This window comes from Lactuca virosa, chromosome 5 (genome assembly GCF_052849685.1).
Source record: "Lactuca virosa cultivar CGN04683 chromosome 5, Lactuca_virosa_CGN04683_v6, whole genome shotgun sequence".
Taxonomy (NCBI): Eukaryota; Viridiplantae; Streptophyta; class Magnoliopsida; order Asterales; family Asteraceae; genus Lactuca; species Lactuca virosa.
The window spans coordinates 63,191,609-63,212,735 of NC_136430.1; the positions used below are offsets into that span (position 1 = coordinate 63,191,609).

Consider the following 21,127-nt stretch of genomic DNA (forward strand, 5'->3'; position numbering starts at 1 on the left):
GACAGAGTAGAAGCGGCCATGCTGCAAGGAATTCGTTCATCTTCTGGTTTTAGAACCCTGTGGGGTCGGTTTGGGTTGCCTTGGAGAGGCTATGGTATGCTTATGGTTGTAACCATGTTGTCCAAGTTGTCGGGCGTGTAAGGGATGGTAAGGGATGGTTTCGATGACGAAATCTAATTTAAGTGCGGGAGAGTTGTAACATCTTGTTTATTAAATAAATAAATAGATAAAAAATTGATGAACAAATAGTCACCCTAAATCCATATTATTTAGTGGGATGTTGGTTTTGGGGAGCCAAATGTTATAAATCAGATTAATCGGGGGTTAAAAAGTAATTTGGGGATTTATTTTGAAAAGATTTTGGAGGCTAAGGGGCTATTTGATAAGTATTAGACTCAATTTGTAAAGGATTTCAGGAGGCTGGGTTAAAAAGGTAAATTTCGGACTTAATTTGTAAGGGTTTTCTGAAGGAGGGGTTTAAAGGGTAAATATGAGATTTATTTCGATCATCATCGTCGTCGTCGTCGTCGTCTTCTTCTTCTTCTTCTTCTTCTTCTTCACTAGGAAGCTGGTAAAACATTGTTCCCTCTTTCGCTATCTCAACCATACAAGGTGTTTGATATGATGTGGAATTGATCTATGGATGTTTAATTTGCGTATTATGTTTTAGTTTGTTTGAATTTGTTCTTCATATACTTGTATTTTTTTTTCTCATTTTTCTGTGTTTTGGTTGAATAGAAACCTGTGATTCTTCATTTTCTATTGAAGAGTGCTCATGATTAGATCTCAACCTAATTCGATGATTTCTGCTGAAGAGTTTGCCATGTTTTTTATCCTGTATCCTTTATACGTCATCCATAAACACAAATTTCAATTGGTTGATCAATTGTCGAGTTTCGTAGGATTAGTTATGTAATTTAAGAGTCTCTTTTGACAATTTCTTGACCTTTTGTGAATGGGTTATGTTGTTACTTTGTCTATCTGTTTGTGGTTATCTTGTAAACCTTGTAATGACTAATTTGATTTCATTTGTTCTTAATCACTGACCCTGCTTAGGTTTAATCTTATCGATGTGTTTGCACCTATATAAATAATCCAACAAAATGGAAAAAAAAAACAGAGCAAATCGGAAAATAGAACCAGCAAATCGGAACCCACTTCCGACAGGTGCACGAAATGAAAGATGCGTCCGATGATATCCAAGGTCAATTAATTTTTTCTGAATTTCAAAAAATTTAAAATAAATTGTTCTTTAGGTGAATTATATGACATGGCTACCAAACAATAAAGAAAATTCATTATTAATGTCATGTCAGCATTGTTACCTGGTAACCTGTTAAATTTGAGCAAAATGACTTAATTAACAGGTTATAAGTGAGTTTAATGGTCTATTGCTCAAGAAAAAAAACATTAATGGCCAAATTTGACAAATGACAAAAGTTTATTGTGCTACAGTGACATTTTCCTTTTGGAAAACCTACTGTTTCATAATGAATTTTGATATTTTTTCCTTTTACAAGCCCCAAACCATAAGTTTCCCATGAAAGAGTGGGCCATTTTTAAAACTTACAGTTTTGATGGCTATTATGGGCTATTTCTTAATTTTTGGCTGACAATTAAGAAGTCATTAAGAAAATTAACTAGATTAATCATTTTTTCTTTTTATTTTGTTGCTTTCTAAGAGTGTCCAATAGAAAAGTTTTTTTCGCAAAGCTTTTTATTGTTTTGTTTTTTATTGTTTTTTTATTGTTTTTTTTTTGTTTTTTTTTTGAGTTATTACCAAATCACCGACCAAAATTTTTTACAAACGCCACTGAGCTTATTTAGATAGTTTTTTTATGGGTCTCAAATTCATATAAACAAGTTACAAGTAGGGGTGACGAACGGGTAAAATTTTTGGGTTTCGGGTAAACGAGTCGGGTAGAACGGGTATTTCCTTAAGAAAATAATACCCGATACCCGACCTATATTGTAATTCGGGTTTTCGGGTTTCGGGTATTCGGGTTTGAGGTCGGGTCGGGTAATTATCGGGTATACCCGAAAATTTCTTAAATGTCACTTATTGATAATTTTTTATTTTTTTATTTTTTTATTTTTACATGTTGGTTGGTTTAATAAAGAATCGGGTAGGAAAATACTCCATACAATTAACAAGTACATATATAATAACAATACAAAACATTATAATATGTTATGTACTTTTTTAATTCCATTCCGTGCGATAGTGAGAAACTGAGAATTGTGATGACGATTCAGGACTTCAGCTTCAGCGTCGTATTCTCTTTGCAAGTTTGCGTCGACCGTCGAGTCGTCGTTCATAAGAAGGAAACGAAGGGTTTTGTTTTATTTGAAGTGTGCGTACGTGACTGCATTGTATATTTGGTATTATTTAAAAAACGAATGCGGGTATTCGGGTATACCCGAAAATAAATATTCATACCTAAAACCCGACGTATATTATTATCGGGTTAACCTATTACCCAAATGTTCATACCCGTTACCCGTTCTACCCGACCCATTCTACCCGAATTCGAAACGGGTCGGGTGGGTAGAACGGGTTTCGGGTTTTTTCGACAGGCCTAGTTACAAGCTCTATAAAAGTATACGTACTAGATAAATGAACAAAATAGTGTTAATTTGTTAAAAAGTTCTATCTTGTTAATTAAAAAGTTCGATGAAAAGAATTTTGTTTTGAATAAATTCTTCCAATAGCCTTTTTCAAAATTTAAGAGTTTCTTCCTTATAAAACTTTTGAGAAATTTCCAAAAAAAAGTTGTATGTTATAAACTTTTGTTATCTAGATATTATAATTGTCATTTTAGAATGTTTAATATAATATAAATTCAAAATTATAAATTTTATAAATTGTCATTTTGGAATATTCGGTTAATTATGATAACACGATTTCCACTATGTATATCATGATAATTATGAGATGTTTTTAATGGAGTTTTCACATGAAACATGTTTTTCATGCTTTTTTTCTTGACAGATATTTCATGAGCAGATGAGTTATTTGTAGACTTTGCTATTTTTAGTTCATATACTAAAATTTTGTAACTAGCCATTTTAAAACTATAGTTTTTGTTGCACTTATATAAGTCGTAAACTATTATTGTTTTTGTTTTAAGATAAATATAACATGTCATTTAAAAGGGGTTAATCACTAAAATATCAAACTTATTGAAATTTTGTTAATTGTAAATTGATATTATCATTTGTTCAGGTTGTTTACCATCCTATTTTTTCCTTACTCCGTTTTTGTATTTATTTAGTAATTACCCTATAGTATATGACGGATTGTATAGAATTACATATTTTGCAATACTTTTAAATTGTATACTTATTTTGTAACATTTTAGGATTTATGTTTTCATGTCATATAAGAAGAGGAAAGTAGAAAACTTAAGTAGACTAAAATTAATCTTGTGACAAGAAATTTTGTAAATGTTACATGTATTATGAAATAGCATAAACATTGAATTATTTCATCTAGTTTAGAACAAAGAAATATAATATAATACGCTAAACTTTTTGATAGATCTTGGACTAAACTTTGGGCTTTAATTGTTGAACAACATGAATAGATCTTTGATTGGGCCTTTAAAACCAGATCCGATTTGCACCTTGTATTTTCTTTAACAAACTTTTAATTTCAATCCACCGAGATAAGATGGATAAGATTGAATGTCTTTTCCTGTATCGACTCAAAACTGATTTGAGAATTTTTAAAGTATAGCTTTGATACCAATTGAAATTACTAAAAATAAAATGACAATTGCAAAACTAAGAACGATTATGATTCTCAATCAATCGGTGTCGTCGAACGTGTCGAGTTGTTTCAATTTTAGAATGATAATGAATAGACTACAATGACAATCTCTCTAAAATATTTCTCTAGCTATTTTTTTTTTCTATCACAAGATTTATCTATTGTTTTCAACTACTAATTAAATTTAACTAAAACTACTCTATTTATCATGGTTAGTTCCGTTGATTAAGGGTGGAGGCAGGTACCATGAAAACAGACCCTTCTCCGGCTTAAAGAACCTGATGATCCTTCTGATTTTTCCTCTCTTGATCGTTGTTCAACGATTATTTTTTTTTCTTTTAAAAAAATAATATACTCAAAGTGAAAGGATGTGCAGACAAAAGTAAACAAATTCAATTGCAACTTCAACAACAAGACAAACTCACGAGCAAGTGGAAGATCGGAAATCGATATTTTAAAGACGACACAACGTGAGTATTGAAAGCTTCTACAAAATGAAAGTCTTTCCACATGAGGCGACATATGACATTCTAGAAAGACACATCGAAATAGCTAACCGTGGGTTTTAATGGGTGACAATCCTCCTTTTTCATCGAAAAAGACCAAAACATATGACTGCAACACGTACATAACTTTCTCGGATGCCCAAATTCCCTTAGGATTCAATGCAGAGTATAAAGGGTTTCCGGTTGAAGAGACCACAATAGGTGCAACGAAAAAGAAAGAAAGTGGTATCGTCATCCACATATACACATCATGATGATATCATAACACATGCTACTAAAATTACTGATTTCAAGATACAAAGAAAGAAGATGTGATTCAACATGTTACTTTTTCTGATAAGAATGATTCGTGGTGGTGGGATATTGGTGATTCGGAGGTCTTCACAATTTCAGATACACAGAGATGGATTGATGATTAGATATTACCAAATGTTGCTATTCAGAAAATGTGGAATCCCTTTGTCCCAAGAAAGGTTAATATTCTTATTTGGAGGGTGTGCTTGGATAGGATTCCAACTAGGACTAATTTAGACCTAAAAGGAATTGACATTCCGTCTATTTTATGTCCTATTTGTAATTTGGAGGCAGAACAGTTAAATCATTTGTTCATCAGTTGCGAGGTGGCGGCTAGAACGTGGGATGCGATATTTAAATGGATGGACATTAGACTGGGTGTGTTCGATTCGGTGAATTCTCTATTTGAAAAGATTGATGAACTTTGATGTAGTGGTAAGAAAAAAGTGGTTGTTGATGCTATTGTGTGTATAACCATTTGGTACATATGGATATTCAAGAATGATAAACTTTTTGCAGTTCCATTAGAGAATTTTCTTTTCTTTGGCTTTAGAATAGAAATATCAATTGTTCTTTAAATTGGGTTGGTTGGCTTCAAAATCCCCTAAACAACGTGTAATTGGTTTTTGCTCTAGTTCTTTGCTACAGTCTTGTTTTTTTTTTATATATGGCTCTTTCAAAAAAAAAAAAGAAGATTTGAAGGACAAAAAACAACATCGAAGGATAAATTGTGTATAGTGGAAAAGAAGAAGTACTAATCTCGGAGGAGTTATGCTTGATTAAGTATAGAAGAATGGAAAAAAAAAAATTATACCGTAGTCCATGTAATCTACGTCATTACCATATACCGCAGTCCATGTAATCTCACCGCAAGATGTGATACATAGCCTTATTTTTGACTACCCTATGTACATCATGGGTTAAACTTTTTTAAAGAAATCAAATATCCTCCTATATTATGTTTCTACCCATCTCTTATTTTTTAGATATAAATAAATGTCAAAACTAAAAAAAATTAAAAAAAAAAAGAGATTTAAGAAAAATAAGCATAATTATGTTATGAAAAGGAACAAAAGCTAGATGAATATTTAATTTTTCACTTTTTTTTATCATATACAATATAATATCTCATTTCTAAAAAATATTATATGCTATATGCATGCTTGAGGATCGAAAAGTCTTGGTTTAAAATTTAGAAAATATAGTATAAACTTTTTCTTTTATGGTAGTATATTTTTAAAATTTTCTTTTACTAATAGTACACACGTTGGTTGTACATATTGTCGCTATGCTTCGATTTTGCAAGCTGACATTTCTTAATTAAATTTATTGTGATAGGGTTCTTTTTAAGTAACACATTGTCCATATCATTTTTAGAAATTAGTTGATAAAGGAAAATATATACAAGTACTACATGACAAGCATATGAGACAAGTGGTTGATGCATTTGTTTACAAGAGACGAACATTAAACTCCATGTGAGCGGTGAGCCCGTCACCATCAAAAGCATGATTCACGAGGATACCGTCTACGAGCCTTGTCGCAACCGAGGGCCCGGCCGAACCCTGCACATGACCGAGTCTATGGTCCCACCACCCCTTCCCCCCTCCCCCTTTTTTAAAGATTGAATGAATACACATGACATCCTTACACTTGGAGGCCATTACTAACTCTATTTTCATCAAACACCCTCCTACATTTCCAAATGCCGCTTCAATCCTGTAATTCTGTTTTTTTCTCAGGAATAAATAACTGTCTTTTTATCTTTTGACTTATCATATTTGATACTTTTCTATGAAATATATCATGTCGATTGACATATACGTGACAACATCTTCTTATTTAATATATCAGTTTTTACTCTTTTTAACATTTTTTTTTTGGTTCAGATTTGTATTGAATCCATTTAAAAAATAAAAGGAAAATTAAATTAGCGCCATCTTTTTGGTTTGGGTGGCCGGTAGGGGATGCCTCTCGTGCCTGACGGCTGACGCCATTGCCAGCTTTTCCCCCTTTTTCCTCCTTCTCCCTCGAGTTTTGCTTTTTCACCATTTATACAAACAATCAAAACTTCCTCCAACCCCAAACACCACAACCCTACTTCTTCAATTCTCTCTCTTTCTCTCTCTATCTTAATTGTTCTTCAATTTTTCACTGTTTCAGAATCTCTGCCTTTCCTGTTCCAAATTTAATCTCGAGATTTGAATTTTAAACCGAGTAGTGTGTGTGTGTGTGAGAGAGAGAGAGGGAGAGAGGATGGCGAGCAATATTGGGATGATGGACAGTGCGTATTTCGTTGGGAGGAATGAGCTTCTGTCATGGATCAATGCCAACCTTCAACTCAATCTTTCTCGTATTGAAGAGGTAACCACAACCACTTCATCTCTCTCATAATTTTGTTTTGCTCATCACTGAAACGAGGATGTGAAATGGAGACTTGATCCACAAAATTAGTGTTACGAGTATAGTAGAAACGAACCAATTCAAATATAAAATGAAACACAACCAAGACCAAAATCATTCTCCTTTTTTATTCATAGCCCTTCCCCTCGATGTAAATTATCATATGCGAATTGTTGGTTGTCAGAGGGAAATTTGATCTTCATACTCCATAAACGACTGGAGAACATAGATCCTCCCTCCCTATGCTTGTGATTAATTAAATTAAATTTAGCTTGTTAATTTATGAACTGCGGACATTCTATCTATGTAGGCTGCTTCAGGTGCTGTACAGTGTCAGATGATGGACATGACCTATCCAGGAGCCGTTCCAATGCACAAGGTAAGGTGACCACAATTCATCTTGTAATTCCTTCTTCAATCCCTATACTAATAATAAGCCTAGACTCTAGATTGTTGACATGATTTTTTTTTTTTTTTTTAACTACAGGTTAACTTCGATGCAAGAACAGAATATGATATGATCCAAAACTACAAAGTACTTCAAGATGTATTTAACAAACTTAAAATCGATAAGGTAGGTAGTACTAGAATTAAAAAAACAAATTAACAATCATAAATTCCTTCTTCATGTATGTTTACAATTATATTACCATTTGTTGCAGCATATTGAAGTAAATAGACTAGTAAAGGGTCGGCCATTGGACAACTTGGAGTTTCTACAGTGGTTGAAACGCTATTGCGACTCTGTAAATGGTGGCATCATGAATGAGTATGTTATGATCCTCAACCAGATTGATTATTATATTATTTATTTTGGTATTGGAGGTTTTAGTTATATATATGTATGTTTGGTATATACTTGTTTCAGGAATTATAATCCTCTGGAACGTAGGAGTAAGATATGTAAAGAACGTCATGTGAAAGCAATGGCATCCCAATCCCAGAAGAATTCCAAGTCTTTACAAACAAACAACTCCCAGAATCCTGGATCAGGGGACCACAAGATAAATGGTGAGGTCATGAGTGCTGATGTGGCATTTGCAAAACCCAAACCCAATAAAATAAAAAAATCTAATGTTGATTGTTTTGGTTCAGGGAGTAAGCAAAAACCAAGTGCAGTAGTAGAAGTGGAGTCTGATTCTTCAGAGAAGATTAAGGCTTTGTCCAATGAGGTAAGGATCACATATTGACCAAGTGTTTGACTCATAGATTTGAAGTATTGATTGATATAATATATATGATTTCAGATTACGGAGCTGAAGATATCTGTGGATCTTTTGGAGAAAGAACGGGATTACTACTTTGCAAAGTTACGGGATATTGAGATACTTTGTCAGGGACCGGAATTGGAAAATATTCCGGTAACATTTTCTAGATCTTTAATATTTTTCTGAATTTTAATCTAAAATTATATTTTCCAGATACTTTCTCATGGATTTTACTGCAACAGATGGTTGTGGCAGTTAAAAAGGTGCTCTATGCTGCAGATGAAGACTCTGCACTTGCCGAAGCTCAACAAATCCTATCTGCCACTGCCAATCAGTAAATAATCACCAGCTGGAAAAAGAAAACCAAACTGTTGTATCATTTCATTCACACTGTAAAATTAAGTTATCACATGACCTGGCCATTTTTCACCACAAAACATGGAACTTGTATTTGTATGTATTATTTTCCTAACGCGGGACTAATGTACAATGTTGTTTATTTAAATTGATACAATTGAAATGAAATCTACACATATTTCTCTTTTAACCACTTAGTTGATAATCAGAACTGAAAATAAAGGTATGCAAATACCTTAAAGGCTCAATTGCCTTTGGATACAAGGTTTTCCAGCATATGAACCTGACACTCTGCATCTCCAACAACATCCCTGACCTATCCTTGTGGTCAAATTCTCCACCTGTCATAGGATTTCACTACTCAGTCAACAACATATTTGAATCAATAATTCACTAAAGAGTAAAGACTAACCTGTGTGGTGAGAGATGTTATTTCTACATTTGCAGCTTTGTTTTTCTCTTCTTCATCTTTAACTTGTTTAGTCGCTTCTTTCAATTGTATTGATGTTTTTTTGAGATCAGCTTCCACAATCTGAGCCTTTTGTGTTAGATACTCCACCTGTTCTCTCAGTATCGATATTTCTTTCATAAGATTCTCCTCCTTTCTCTTGGAATCATCTCCTTTTGTTTCAGGAAACGCAAGAGAAGCAATAGCAGAAGAAATCGAATTGGAGTAACTAAAACTTGATCTCACAGAAACAGGAGATGCTGCTTGAGATTGAGAACCAAACGTTGGGTTTTCAAATAAAGATGGAGATGAATTTAATGGAGAAACCACATAATTATTACTCGACTCCTGTGAGCTTTCTGGTTTCACTAACTGGCTACCAACGCGTCTAAATGAATCAAAAGCCGAAATCCGTGAAAGTAAGCCTTGTGATTTAAGATCCCAAAGCTTGTGATTATGTTCATTATTACTATTCCTACTTTTGGGAGGTAGATAACTTGATGTCGTTTTCCCATTTGTTTCCTCTTTATGAAGACAACTATAACAATCTTCACACACACGATAATACTTATCCGCATTTGGAGCTAACGATGCCCTTAACGATTTTTTACTACTACACGCTTTACAAAACACAAGCCCACAATTATAACAATTGTGTGGCTTTCTTTTAAAATTAAACACCGCATTACAAGCTGAACACATCAGAAGTTCAGAAGTACGCACTTCTTTACGTAAACAAATCGCAACTGTCACATTCGATCCACATACCACACTTTTCACTCTCCTTTCACTCAAAGCTTCTACTAAAGTAGGCGTCTCCCTATCTTTATTGTCCCCATGCCCTAACTGCCCTTTTGTTCCCTTCCCCCACGTGTAAACCTCGGATTTTGAAGTTAAAATCGCAATATGGTGGGACCCACATGAGATTTCCTGTACGTAGTTGTCTGTAAGTTTACCTTTGACCGGATGAATACCGTGTGTCCCCATTGTGTACACGTGTCCTGAGTTGGTCAAAGCTATGGTCATACTATGACCACATGCGACTTGACAAAAGTTTTTATTGTCCAGCAAAACTACACGCGAGGGGAGAAACCGTGGGTCCCGGTCTTCGTGACCGAGTTGACCGTTATCCCCGTTTCCCCATGTGAAAAGTTTTCTAGAAGATGAGCTGTCAACTTCTACAATGGCGGCTGTATGCCAAACACCACATGAGACTCTAATGGTTTTTAGTCCTTTTAGAGATTCAACAGGTTTAGGATAATATATGCTAGTGTTATCCCCGTTTCCTAACGCACCGAAACTTCCATCACCAAATGTGAATAAAAGACCTTCTGATGTAACAGCTGCAGAATGCCATGGTCCACAAGAGATAAATTTTACATTCATACTCTCGATCTGACCTCCTACTTTTCTTGGAATCCAATGACTGATTCCGATTCCGATTCCGGCCTCATCACCGATTTCACCCCACGTGTAAAGATCACCGGATTGTGTCAAAGCACAAGTGTGATTTTCACCACAGGCTACCATTTCGACGTTTGATCTGCTGAGGTCATCGATGAGCTTTGGGGTTGGAATATCAGATTCCATTCCGTGCCCGAGTCGACCACCGGAACCCTCTCCCCAACTGTAAACTTCCCCTTGTTTGGTGACTAACACCGCTTGTTTACTTCCACATGAAACTTTTCGGGCATCAAAAGCGACACTTCGCTTTAAAGCTTTTGGTAAAAGTGAATCCATTTTGGTGGAATTGGACATTCCGATTCCGTTCATGCCACCACCTAACAATCCATCCCCTGTTCCTTCACCCCAAATGAAAACATCGTGTAGAGATTCCACGTCATCAAGACGTGGTCCGTGAATCATGGAAGATTGTGAGGTGTATGATTTGGGAATATTTTGTTTTTGTGGGAAAGGTTTTACGGATTCAGTACACAGTATTGCATCTGAGAATGCTCTGTTGATCGGAAACGTAAAAGTTTCATTTCTCCCTGAATCCTGTCATTTTGTAAAATAGAAAAGAACAGATGTCACAAAAACACAGACTATTATATGGTAAAAACCACATGGGGGAGTTTTATAGTAATACCCAGTTATCAATATATAACAGGTTGTGTTTTTCTAACATTTGCCCAAAGAAAACTAGATTTAGTACCAGATTTAGATTGTGTTTTATAACAAATAAGTTGAGACCTCAAATATGTCGCTGCTGCTATTCCTTTGTGAAAGGGAGGTTGATCCATCTGAAGATATACTATCAGCTTTAACTGTATTTTTCGATATCTGGTCACTATTTCTTGAAATTAGGGTTTGAAGGGCAATAAGCCAAGTTTCAGCTTCACCTTTATCTTTGCATATCTGTCCATAGTGTTCAAATACTTAGTGAAATAAGAATGGTTCTACTGAATAAGATCAAGAAGTTAAGTTACCTACCACATCCAGGGAGTAGTTGTTATACAGAAGGGAAAATGATTGATTTTCCTTCTCAGGTTGAGGGTACCTTTGGAATGCTGCCTATTATATCAGGAAAAGGAAACATCATGAATGTTTTTAACTTCTAAAAGTAAGTTAAAACTTTTCATAGTGTGTTTATTTTCAGGTGTTGTATTAACATGGAGATGAAATGAGTATAAGTTTACCGTTTGTTGTCCAGGCATAAACTTGTAAACCTGACTCAATGGAAGCTGTTTCTCCTCCCTTTTAATACACCACATTAGGGTTGTTTCATCCTGGATAATAAGATCTTATAAGCTACTTAGTAGTAGAAAATAAGCATATTTAAAATGAGCCCTAAGTATCAAAGTAAAATACAGAGCTCAAAATCACAAGATAGGTAACATAGAAAGGTGTACAAAAACATAATCAACCATTCATAATGCAAAACAGTTGTATTAGAAAGCCTATTCATGTTTATGATACATCAGATTGATGACTTACATCAGAAATTCGAAAGGGGCAGAACCTTGGCTTCCCCATGCGCCCATATCTCAGTAAATATGACCAGTTCTTCAAAGAAGCGATAGCCTGAAATTATTGCAACACAATTAGAGCATGAATCCATGGTAGGTTAGTAAAAGGCTTTCAAAGTTTAAAAAACCTAAAGGCTTTATGTATGTTCCATTGAAAGTATTGTCATTGAAATCCAAACCAAACATGCATCGTTTCAACCTAACATCTTCTACCAAATATTGAACAGGCCTAAAATGGAAGAAGATACAAAATCAACACAGGAGGAAATGTGTGTGTGTGTGTGTGTTATTAACCTAATTCACCAAAGTTAAGGAAGTGGCAATGACAAATACCTCCTCGACATTCTGCTCCTCAAGGCTAATCTTCTGTAGGTCAGTCATTCATCCACACTTCCGTTCCAACATCTAAAACCTGTTCAAAACAACAAAAAAAACATCAGTAATTTTCCGATGAGAATCAACTCAAGAGAATGATCAGCAGGACGTTGAAGATCGATAATACAAATCATAACCCTAAGTTAGACGCTTGAGAGCATAAATAAGATTCAACCAACACTCACATAGTAGCCATTAGCCTAAGCAAAAGCAGCATGCTTAACAAAACAAAACCTAACTCGACGAAAACCGGAAACAAATTCCAGGTTTCCAGTACAATGTGAAACAATTAGCATCGGTATTTTCGAATTCCAAACATATAATCGTAAATGCACAACTAACCACTTTAAGAAATCATTAGATAACATATAAAACATAATATAAAAAGAAATTCAGCGGTGGTCACCTTCGGTTCAGATATTGAAATGTTTCGTCCGCAAATCGCTATATCTTGACGATCTGAAGCACCAGAATGTTCGTAAAAGCTATGAAGCACTGTAAATCTGTCGACATTTCTGTGCACAAATCAAATCCGATGATCGATCAACAAAAAGAAATTCAATCGAGGATACGGTGAGAGAACACCGGTCGTTAACTTCCCTCGTAAAATTACCAAAAAATCAACACTAGACCATTTATGTTTTTAATAATTATAGAATAATAGATTTTTTTTTATATTTAAAAGGTTTGATATAAAATGAAAAAACTAACACTACTCTTAACTCTTATTTCCAAAACATAACAAGTCAATTCTCCTTAGGCGTGTCATTCTTTTCTTTCTATTGTAACCAACGTTGTCCTCTTCATCTCTGAATTCCTTTTGTGAAATTTTTTGATAAAAAGATGTCAATACCCCTACCTTCAGTTTACCTAGTATACAAAAAAATAAATAAATAAATAAAAATAAACGGGTCTTACATTATACAGCCAGTCAGCCACATGGAGGATCGATAATGTAGATTGTTGAGACATTCATTTTTTTGTAAAAGAACAAAATGCAAATTCTAACAAGTAACAACTAAGAACTTCATACCAAAACCAACAATTAGATCAATATCATCATCTCGTGGACATGAATAATAACAACCAATTATAAGGTAACTTCTAAAACTTTTACTAATAATAATATGGAGCAGCTGAAACTCTATATATGTTATTTTGCTTTCCTTTTTCACCCAGATCGTAACGTGAAGAACTGAAATTAATTACACATTATTACATGGTACATGTTACATAACAAAAACAACTTTGCGATACTATATATATATATATATATATATATATATATATATATATATATATATACACATTGGTCAACGTTGACCAGCAAGTTTCTGATATCGATCGAGCAAACAGCAAGAAACCACCTCAGTCGTATACATAGTCATATTCAGGGAAGAAACCGCCACCTCCATAATACTTGATTTCATCAGACTGCAAATTAAAGACGTAATTATGCATGTCAACATATATGATATGTTCAAAAGCAAAACTATGTATGTATATTATTTGTAAGTGAGAATTGAAAGATACGTACAGCAGGTTGAATGTATTCCTGAAATTGAAAAGCATCTGGGGTGGTGTATTCGTGAATGTACTTGTGTCTAGAAACTAGGGCTTCATCCTGATGAGGGGTAAAAGCGTCTTTTTTCCGTGGGACATACCAGACGTTGACGGTTTGGTTTCCAGTATAGAAAGGTCGAACGTAGTGCTCGTATACGTATGCAGCACCACAAAATTGAGGTATCACTAACCAACATGTCACAATCAGCTTAACATATGACCAAAACGGGATCCTGCCATGATTATTATTTAAATTAATTCCACTCAATTCACCATATATTAATTAACAATAAAATACAATCCAAATTAATAAACCTTGCTACTTATCATATAAATTAATGAGTAATTGACCTAATTTAGAGATAATTACCATTCAATAAGCTTGTCAAAAGTGAGCTCAAAGAGAGTAATCATGGAGTACAAGACCCAATAAGTAAGCCATTGTCGATCATCACCAACAACATTTTTAGTCTCGATTGCTCTGATCGAGGCATATCTGATCATGTGAAAAACAAATAACAGTCAAGAAAGATATAGGATACTGCCCTTTTAATTTGTAATTATAAATTATAATTCAATATGTTATCTTATTACCTACATTACATGCATGTAATGTAGTTATGTAGGGTTGGTTCGCTTATATTTTCTTCTCATTTTTTATAGACAGTTAAAGTATAAAATATAATAAAAACTACATTGACATTTTGCATATATAGCAGCATTAGATTGTGAAATCGACATCATGTTATCATTTTTGGAACAAAATACGCAAATCGGAATTCGGTTCCCATTAATCATGCACAAAACACAGTAAAGTAACAGAAGAAGATTGCAGTAATTCAACAGAAACCGATGGAAAGTGGAGCTAGGGACTTACAGAGGATATGCCAAACTAACAACGGGCCTGCAAAATTCAATTTCATTTACACCAAATTAGCCATGAATAAACAAACCATTTGGGAATCGAAAATAAAATCTAATGGATATCTCAGTTTCTCCAAATCAATAATTAATTATGAACAACGATATGAAATTTGAATAGAGAGAGAGTACAGAGTACCCGGCAAGAACATCAAAATTTTGAGCGATGAGTAGTAATAAATCTCCGGCTGCAGCTCCGGATTTGCCCATCACGAATCAAAGTAATTGATAAATGGGTCGAAGAAGATGAAGATTGAAAGAATGGTGGTGAATTGATTAGGGTTTATACGAGTGAGGGGGCTCGGTGGAGGGACAGGTGTAGAGAGGAAACGAGTGTTTGTCACAACCCTATGAGGCGCTGATGGGGTAGTCAGCATTCGTATTCCAGATTTTCAATTATGCTTACATCATTATTAATTGAAATGAGAAATACTTATTTTAACGTACAAGATAATGTTAAAAAATATATACTTTTTTACTTTTTTATACTTATAACAATTAGATAAAGGGATAATGACTTGAAAGGGTAACAAACTTTCGACTTTGTTCACATTTAGTCACTAAACTTTTTTTCGTTATCTATTTGCCACCGAACTATTGAAACTGTTCACATTTTACCCTTATGACCGGTTGTTACCGGTCATAAGGGTAAAATGTGAACAGTTTCAATAGTTCGGTGGCAAATAGATAACGAAAAAAAGTTTAGTGACTAAATGTGAACAAAATCGAAAGTTCGTTTCCCTTTAAAAAAGTTCAATGACTAAATGCGAACAAACTTCCTCCTGTATTATGTTTTAGCAAATTATTTATTTTTGTTAAATTGTAGCAACATTTGTTGATGAAGAAATTTATGAAATAAGAAAAAAACAGAACCCCGAAAAATATATTAAAAAAACGAAAAACCGAAACCGAAATAAAAAACCAATGGTTTGGTATTTTCCAAAATAAAAAATCACAATTTTCCAATCTAATTTTGGTTTTACAAAAATTCAACTTTCGGATTTCCATATCTAAATCTCTCCCCCTTTTTATAATCGAAAAATGATTATAAAACCAAAAAGGGATTGAGAAAGCGCTCAATTCGGAATTTTTCTATCCAAAACTCCCCCTTGTGACATGAGAGATAGAGAGAGACATGTAAACACCTCTATATAAGGTGGGTTCATACCACATGTAGAGGTGTGCTTGAGAGATGTAACATTGAGAGTGTTAGTGTGTGTTAATTATGTAGATTTAGATTTAGATCCTTTTTTGTAAACACCTTTCATAGTCGAATGCATCTCCAAACCAATTGTCATAATTCACATCAGTGAGAATGGTTCATTTTTTTGTAAAACCAAAATCAGATTGAAAATTTTGATTTTTTATTTTGGAAAATGCCAAACCATTGGTTTTTTATTTCGGTTTCGGTTTTTCGTTTTTTTTAATATATTTTCGGGGTTTTGTTTTTTTTATTTCATAGATTTCTTCATCAACAAATGTTGCTAGAATTTAACAAAAATAAATAATTTGCTAAAACATAATACAATAGGAAGTTTGTTTACATTTAGTCATTGAACTTTTCTAGAGGGAAACGAACTTTTGATTTTGTTCACATTTAGTCACTAAACTTTTTTTCATTATCTATTTGCCACTGAACTATTGAAACTGTTCACATTTTACCCTTATGACCGGTAACAACTGGTCATAAGGGTAAAATGTGAACAGTTTCAATAGTTCAATGACAAATAGATAACGAAAAAAAGTTTAATGACTAAATATGAACAAAGTCGAAAGTTTGTTACCCTTTCAAGTCATTATCCCTTATATAAATTTCGATATTTAATAAATATTATTGATTATTTAAAAAGTAAAATACAATTTCTTCCGTTCGATATGTATTGACCTTTTTTTTTTCTTAAATTATATAATTGTTTGAATTTCTAGGCTAAACTTATAGCTCATTCATTAATATTTGTTTTCGTATCCATAACTATGCTAGTGTAGCTCTTTATGCGATCCATTAATATATCGTTTGAATTTTACATTTTTTAGTTATTTTCTGTGAACATCATAATGGTTATTGGATAACTATTCTTTTTAATAAACGAAGGTTTTTTTGCCACATGTCAATCTCTCATATATTTTGACACTTGTCATTTTGTGGTAATTTTGAAATAAATATTATCCACTTGTCAATTTTTAATTTGTTTCAATTTTTAAAATTAAAGTCATATACTTATATATGTAAAGTATTAAATATCATATATATGATATTAAATTGCAATAAATACGTTTTCTTTCTTTCTTATTTTAAAAGTTGTACATTAAAAAATAGTTTCTGTTTACACTTTAATTTAATGTTTAATTTTTTTTAAATCAACCCGTGTAATACACGGGTCTCATACCTAGTTTTTTAATATGTACGGGTGTCACCACACCAGTGGAAATGCCATAGTGGTCTTCCCTCCTTCCTCATCACTTTTTCCATCTTCCTTTTCTTTCTTTCTTTGTTTCCTCTCCAAATCGACATCGAAATAACATTCTTTTCTATATTAATCATCTTAACCAATCACCTTATTTCCTTCTAAAGGCAAAGGGCGGGTCCATTGATTTTGAAGAACCTTTGCAAAGAGTAAAAATAGCCCTTAAATACAATTTCTTTTATATATAAGCTAAATTAATTCACTAATACCACGATAATTGTTACGTCATTAATACTTATGTAAACATAAAGAGGATTTAAAAATACTTATGTAAACATAAAAGAAGATTTAAAGTCGAAGACCTTTAATCGATACTTTAAAAGAAAAAAAAACTCTGCATTAAATGTGTGATTTTGTGTTTTATTTTTCAGCGTTTTGAATTTTGTACAATAACATTACATTAAACCTATATATATGTGTGTAAAAAAAATTAGGCCCATTTGACAACATGGTCCGATGCGGTCCATTTCCTCTTTTTCCTTCCACAGCCATGTGAGCAGCCACGTGGGACATAACAAAGGCATGCCCAAGACCTGCCGACACCATTTCAGTTTGTCAACCTTTAACCAAATTTCCAAAAATCCTTTTTTTTTTTTCTTATTTTCGGTCAAGTTTTGCATTTAACTCTTTTTTTTTTTTTTTCTCCATTCCTGGCTTCACTTGCTGAGGAGCCCAAACAAAAGCTAAACAACGGGCGCAAACAAACGTGAATCGAAACCACGGGTTAGGTCTTTACCACTAGACCAATACATGATTTTATGTAATCATACAAAAGTAAAGTAACAAGCATTTCTAGAAGACAAAACAGAAAAATAAATGTTGTGAATCTGCTAGTTTCAAAATGGCATGAATAAAGCTCTCTTAACATTTTAAAAAACATAGTATTATGCTCTCATTTCCAATGATACTTGGGTTCTTCAATGTAACCCCTGGGTGACTATTATCAAGTCAATGTGGTTATATCAACACTAACACAACAATTTGCCATTTCTTCAAAAGACAACACACACACACACAACATATTACAAACTAAAATGAGCTACAACAAGTTATACAAATTTTACACTCGAGATGGCTTTTCAAGAAGCTGTAAAGGCCAAGAATCGGATGGAGTAGGATACCTAGGGTATGGTTTACTAACATTTGACACAGGGGCATTATTGTCAATAACCAAACCCGGATCTAGTTGTGGGTGACAAGCAGGGATAACAAAAACAGGATTTAAATATTGTTGTGGTTCATGGGATTCTATTTCTATCGCAGGGGCATTTAGGTCAAGATTTGTTTGGACATTGACTGTTTGACTTCTTTCTTTTATGATGTTTTTTAGTTCACTGATCTGCTTCTGTAGACCACAAGCCTCGTCTTCAAGTTCATTCCTTTCCACCATCACCTGCCCACCAAAACCCCCAAAAAAATGAATAAAAAAAAAATAATATATATTTTCGTATTAAAAAATATAATAATAATAAAATAAGCCTTACATATTGTGATTCAGAGAGTAAAGTTGCATTTTCCTTTTTGAGGGTCTTGATCTGATCAATCATGTCCTTCACAACACGAGTAGTTTCACTCAATATACACGCTTTACCACTGTTTTGCTCTGTGAGTTCTGTAAGGTAATAATAAAAAAAATAAATTAAACAATAAAAAAGATGTTAAAAAGATATAAATTGATAAGAGTTGTGAAAAAATTACCAAGTGCTCCAGCTAATTCAAGAAAGAGTTCATTTAAATGTTCACGCTTCATTTTCTCCCTTTCAGCCTTGTGAATTCTTTTGGGTACTTTACCTGGATTTTTCTTTGTAGTGTGCAAGCTAATAAATAAAAAAAAGAAATTTATAATTATTATTTTTCATATTTTTAGGTTAAGAGATGAAGAAATCAAAAGTGAATATTGAGTTCATGTACCAAGTAGGTGATTTTTCTGCTCCCATTGTGATATTGCTAGATGTATACACACTGAATCTTCAAAATATATGTTCAGATTGTTGTTTTTAATTTGGTAACAACAGAATTCCTGTGTTATAAACAGAAAACAGAGATGAAGAAAAGAATTTAGGAAATCTTCAAGAAAAATAAGAACTATGAACAAAAATCTTGTAACATGAGAACAATGCATTATTCATATTTCATCGAAACAGACCAGTGTGTTGGCTTGTGATTGGAGAGTAAAACCAGTGAATGAAAATTTAATATTTGCAAGAAGATGAATACCAGAAGAAAAGGAATGAATGAATCAATTAGAAAAGGTCCAAATATGAATTTTCCAGGGACATAACTGGTAATCTTCAAATTTAGTTTCAAATCTCAGATCATCTTGAGAACAAAGAACAAACGAATTCATAGTTATTTTTCCCAATGAAGAAAAAAATCACAGCAAGTAGCTAATCCAATTCATTATCACAGGAGTAATCGTTTTAATTGATTAAATTCCAATCAAAATTACATATCTTAAACACAAACATAATCGAAAACCTAACTTAGATGTCCGAATTCAATCTAATAATCCAAACTCAGAATCCGATAGTAAAACGATGTATAAAAGTCTTCAAAAACCAAATCAAAAACTGATGAACACAATACTACATGAATAATCGTATGTCAACCGATCAAAGAACTAAGACACACAAATAAATAATCGATTAAGTCAAATCGTAATTACACATAAAAAAGCAAACATAAACCCTAGATTTCAGGTTACACATATTGAAAACCAAAACTACATATCCAAATTCAATTCAACTTACAAAATCCACACATAGAATCTGATAGTAAACAATCATAAATCGTTCAAACCAGATTAAAAACTCACAAACACAACCGCAGCTGAAGAATCGTAGGCGATGAAATACAGATTAAACACACGAAGAACCTCGTAACTCCACCGATCTAAGAACGACGGCAGAAGACGAACATACCTTGGAAAATAATGGAGAGGTCGACCGTGACGCGCCGTCGAGGAGAAAGGGAGGCGTGTGGCGGGGAATAGAATAGTTATTATAGAGGGTAGGGAGGAGCGTGGCCAACACCTGCCTACAAGAAACATCTATCACAAATATTAGTTTTAATTGCCGCGTAGGAAGTCACAGCGTGTGGATGCACACTGAGTTCATTTGCTACTTTACAATCACACACTCCTTCCATGCGAGCACGTTTTTACAACTGCTTTTTCAACTAACACACGACATTCGATGTTTTAGGGAACAAAAACAATTTCAACGAGGCTTAGAGTTATATTTACATTTTCCATTACAACATCCATATATAATAATATAAATTATAACATTCATATATAAATCGGTGAATATTTATGTCAAGAATATGTGATTGTTATTTTTGGAAATGCACATGTTACAAGAATACAAGTTGATGCAAAAGTCAAGTCTAAACATATTATTTATGGCAAAAATAGCTACTAGGTGTAAACCTTTAGTTTTTATTTGAGCTTTTGTACATTAAACTTTTATTATTTTGAACTTTTAATAAGTATTAATTTTTTTTTAAACAGACTAGACTCGATTATTTAATATTTTGAATGGAAAAGCTCAAAAGACCGGTTAATTTATTCACTTTAACCATTTTTGACATGTTCAGCAGATCATGAGACCAAATCGTTAATTTTCCCAAAATAATAAAACTTTTCTGCAGATTTCATCAAAATTTGTATATAATGTATAAACGTATTTTTTACGTATTTATATGTATTTTTACAATTTTTTTTCTTAAGTTTATATATATATATATATATATATATATATATATATATATATATATATATATATATATATCTTGACTATATTATTAAATATATTGCCTCTTTCTTGTAAAATTAAAAGGTACAAA

The 21,127-nt window shown here is 33.2% G+C and overlaps 4 protein-coding genes across 6 annotated transcripts; 1 reads left to right on the forward strand and 3 right to left on the reverse strand.

Annotated features, from left to right (window-relative positions):
* The first annotated feature begins 6,511 nt into the window (after window positions 1–6,511).
* On the forward strand, window positions 6,512–8,730 carry EB1A (microtubule end binding protein EB1A). Its single transcript, XM_079047449.1, has 8 exons — window positions 6,512–6,936; window positions 7,286–7,354; window positions 7,463–7,549; window positions 7,638–7,744; window positions 7,844–7,986; window positions 8,071–8,147; window positions 8,223–8,336; window positions 8,426–8,730. The coding sequence occupies exons 1-8, from the start codon at window positions 6,829–6,831 to the stop codon at window positions 8,519–8,521; spliced, it is 801 nt and encodes a 266-aa protein (XP_078903575.1). The 5' UTR covers window positions 6,512–6,828; the 3' UTR covers window positions 8,522–8,730.
* A 39-nt stretch (window positions 8,731–8,769) lies between these two features.
* On the reverse strand, window positions 8,770–12,999 carry LOC145111152 (PH, RCC1 and FYVE domains-containing protein 1-like). 2 transcript variants are annotated; one of them, XM_079047447.1, is made up of 8 exons: window positions 12,739–12,999; window positions 12,291–12,369; window positions 11,926–12,012; window positions 11,628–11,717; window positions 11,422–11,502; window positions 11,182–11,346; window positions 8,953–10,986; window positions 8,770–8,881 (listed from the first exon to the last, which is right to left on the reverse strand). In XM_079047447.1, exons 2-8 carry the CDS (start codon window positions 12,336–12,338, stop codon window positions 8,777–8,779), a joined length of 2,610 nt encoding a protein of 869 aa, XP_078903573.1. In that variant the 5' UTR covers window positions 12,339–12,369; window positions 12,739–12,999; the 3' UTR covers window positions 8,770–8,776. The 2 variants fall into 2 exon arrangements, with proteins under 2 accessions (XP_078903573.1, XP_078903574.1); XM_079047448.1 differs by lacking the exon at window positions 12,739–12,999 and adding an exon at window positions 12,086–12,186 and having other exon boundaries at window positions 12,291–12,371.
* A 423-nt stretch (window positions 13,000–13,422) lies between these two features.
* LOC145111154 (HVA22-like protein a) lies at window positions 13,423–15,212 on the reverse strand. The gene is made up of 5 exons (XM_079047450.1): window positions 14,956–15,212; window positions 14,773–14,799; window positions 14,266–14,391; window positions 13,870–14,128; window positions 13,423–13,766 (listed from the first exon to the last, which is right to left on the reverse strand). The coding sequence occupies exons 1-5, from the start codon at window positions 15,024–15,026 to the stop codon at window positions 13,701–13,703; spliced, it is 549 nt and encodes a 182-aa protein (XP_078903576.1). The 5' UTR covers window positions 15,027–15,212; the 3' UTR covers window positions 13,423–13,700.
* A 2,911-nt stretch (window positions 15,213–18,123) lies between these two features.
* PYE (basic helix-loop-helix (bHLH) DNA-binding superfamily protein) lies at window positions 18,124–20,346 on the reverse strand. Of its 2 annotated transcripts, none has more exons than XM_079052398.1 (5): window positions 20,097–20,346; window positions 19,193–19,301; window positions 18,980–19,098; window positions 18,766–18,893; window positions 18,124–18,674 (listed from the first exon to the last, which is right to left on the reverse strand). In XM_079052398.1, the coding sequence occupies exons 2-5, from the start codon at window positions 19,216–19,218 to the stop codon at window positions 18,342–18,344; spliced, it is 606 nt and encodes a 201-aa protein (XP_078908524.1). In that variant the 5' UTR covers window positions 19,219–19,301; window positions 20,097–20,346; the 3' UTR covers window positions 18,124–18,341. The 2 variants fall into 2 exon arrangements, with proteins under 2 accessions (XP_078908524.1, XP_078908523.1); XM_079052397.1 differs by having other exon boundaries at window positions 20,203–20,335.
* Between the last annotated feature and the right edge of the window lie 781 nt (window positions 20,347–21,127).

Coding starts and splice junctions, on each gene's coding strand:
- EB1A (XM_079047449.1), top strand. CDS start 6,829: ATGGCGAGCAATATTGGGATGATGGACAGTGCGTATTTCGTTGGGAGG. Junction 7,355..7,462: donor GAGCCGTTCCAATGCACAAG/GTAAGGTGACCA, acceptor TTTTAACTACAG/GTTAACTTCGATGCAAGAAC. Junction 7,745..7,843: donor AATGGTGGCATCATGAATGA/GTATGTTATGAT, acceptor TACTTGTTTCAG/GAATTATAATCCTCTGGAAC.
- LOC145111152 (XM_079047447.1), bottom strand. CDS start 12,338: ATGACTGACCTACAGAAGATTAGCCTTGAGGAGCAGAATGTCGAGGAG. Junction 11,718..11,925: donor GCCCCTTTCGAATTTCTGAT/GTAAGTCATCAA, acceptor CTTATTATCCAG/GATGAAACAACCCTAATGTG. Junction 11,347..11,421: donor ACAACTACTCCCTGGATGTG/GTAGGTAACTTA, acceptor CACTATGGACAG/ATATGCAAAGATAAAGGTGA.
- LOC145111154 (XM_079047450.1), bottom strand. CDS start 15,026: ATGGGCAAATCCGGAGCTGCAGCCGGAGATTTATTACTACTCATCGCT. Junction 14,392..14,772: donor GTTAGTTTGGCATATCCTCT/GTAAGTCCCTAG, acceptor TCACATGATCAG/ATATGCCTCGATCAGAGCAA. Junction 13,767..13,869: donor AGGAATACATTCAACCTGCT/GTACGTATCTTT, acceptor TTTAATTTGCAG/TCTGATGAAATCAAGTATTA.
- PYE (XM_079052398.1), bottom strand. CDS start 19,218: ATGGGAGCAGAAAAATCACCTACTTG. Junction 18,894..18,979: donor TGAATTAGCTGGAGCACTTG/GTAATTTTTTCA, acceptor ATTACCTTACAG/AACTCACAGAGCAAAACAGT. Junction 18,675..18,765: donor TACTCTCTGAATCACAATAT/GTAAGGCTTATT, acceptor TTTGGTGGGCAG/GTGATGGTGGAAAGGAATGA.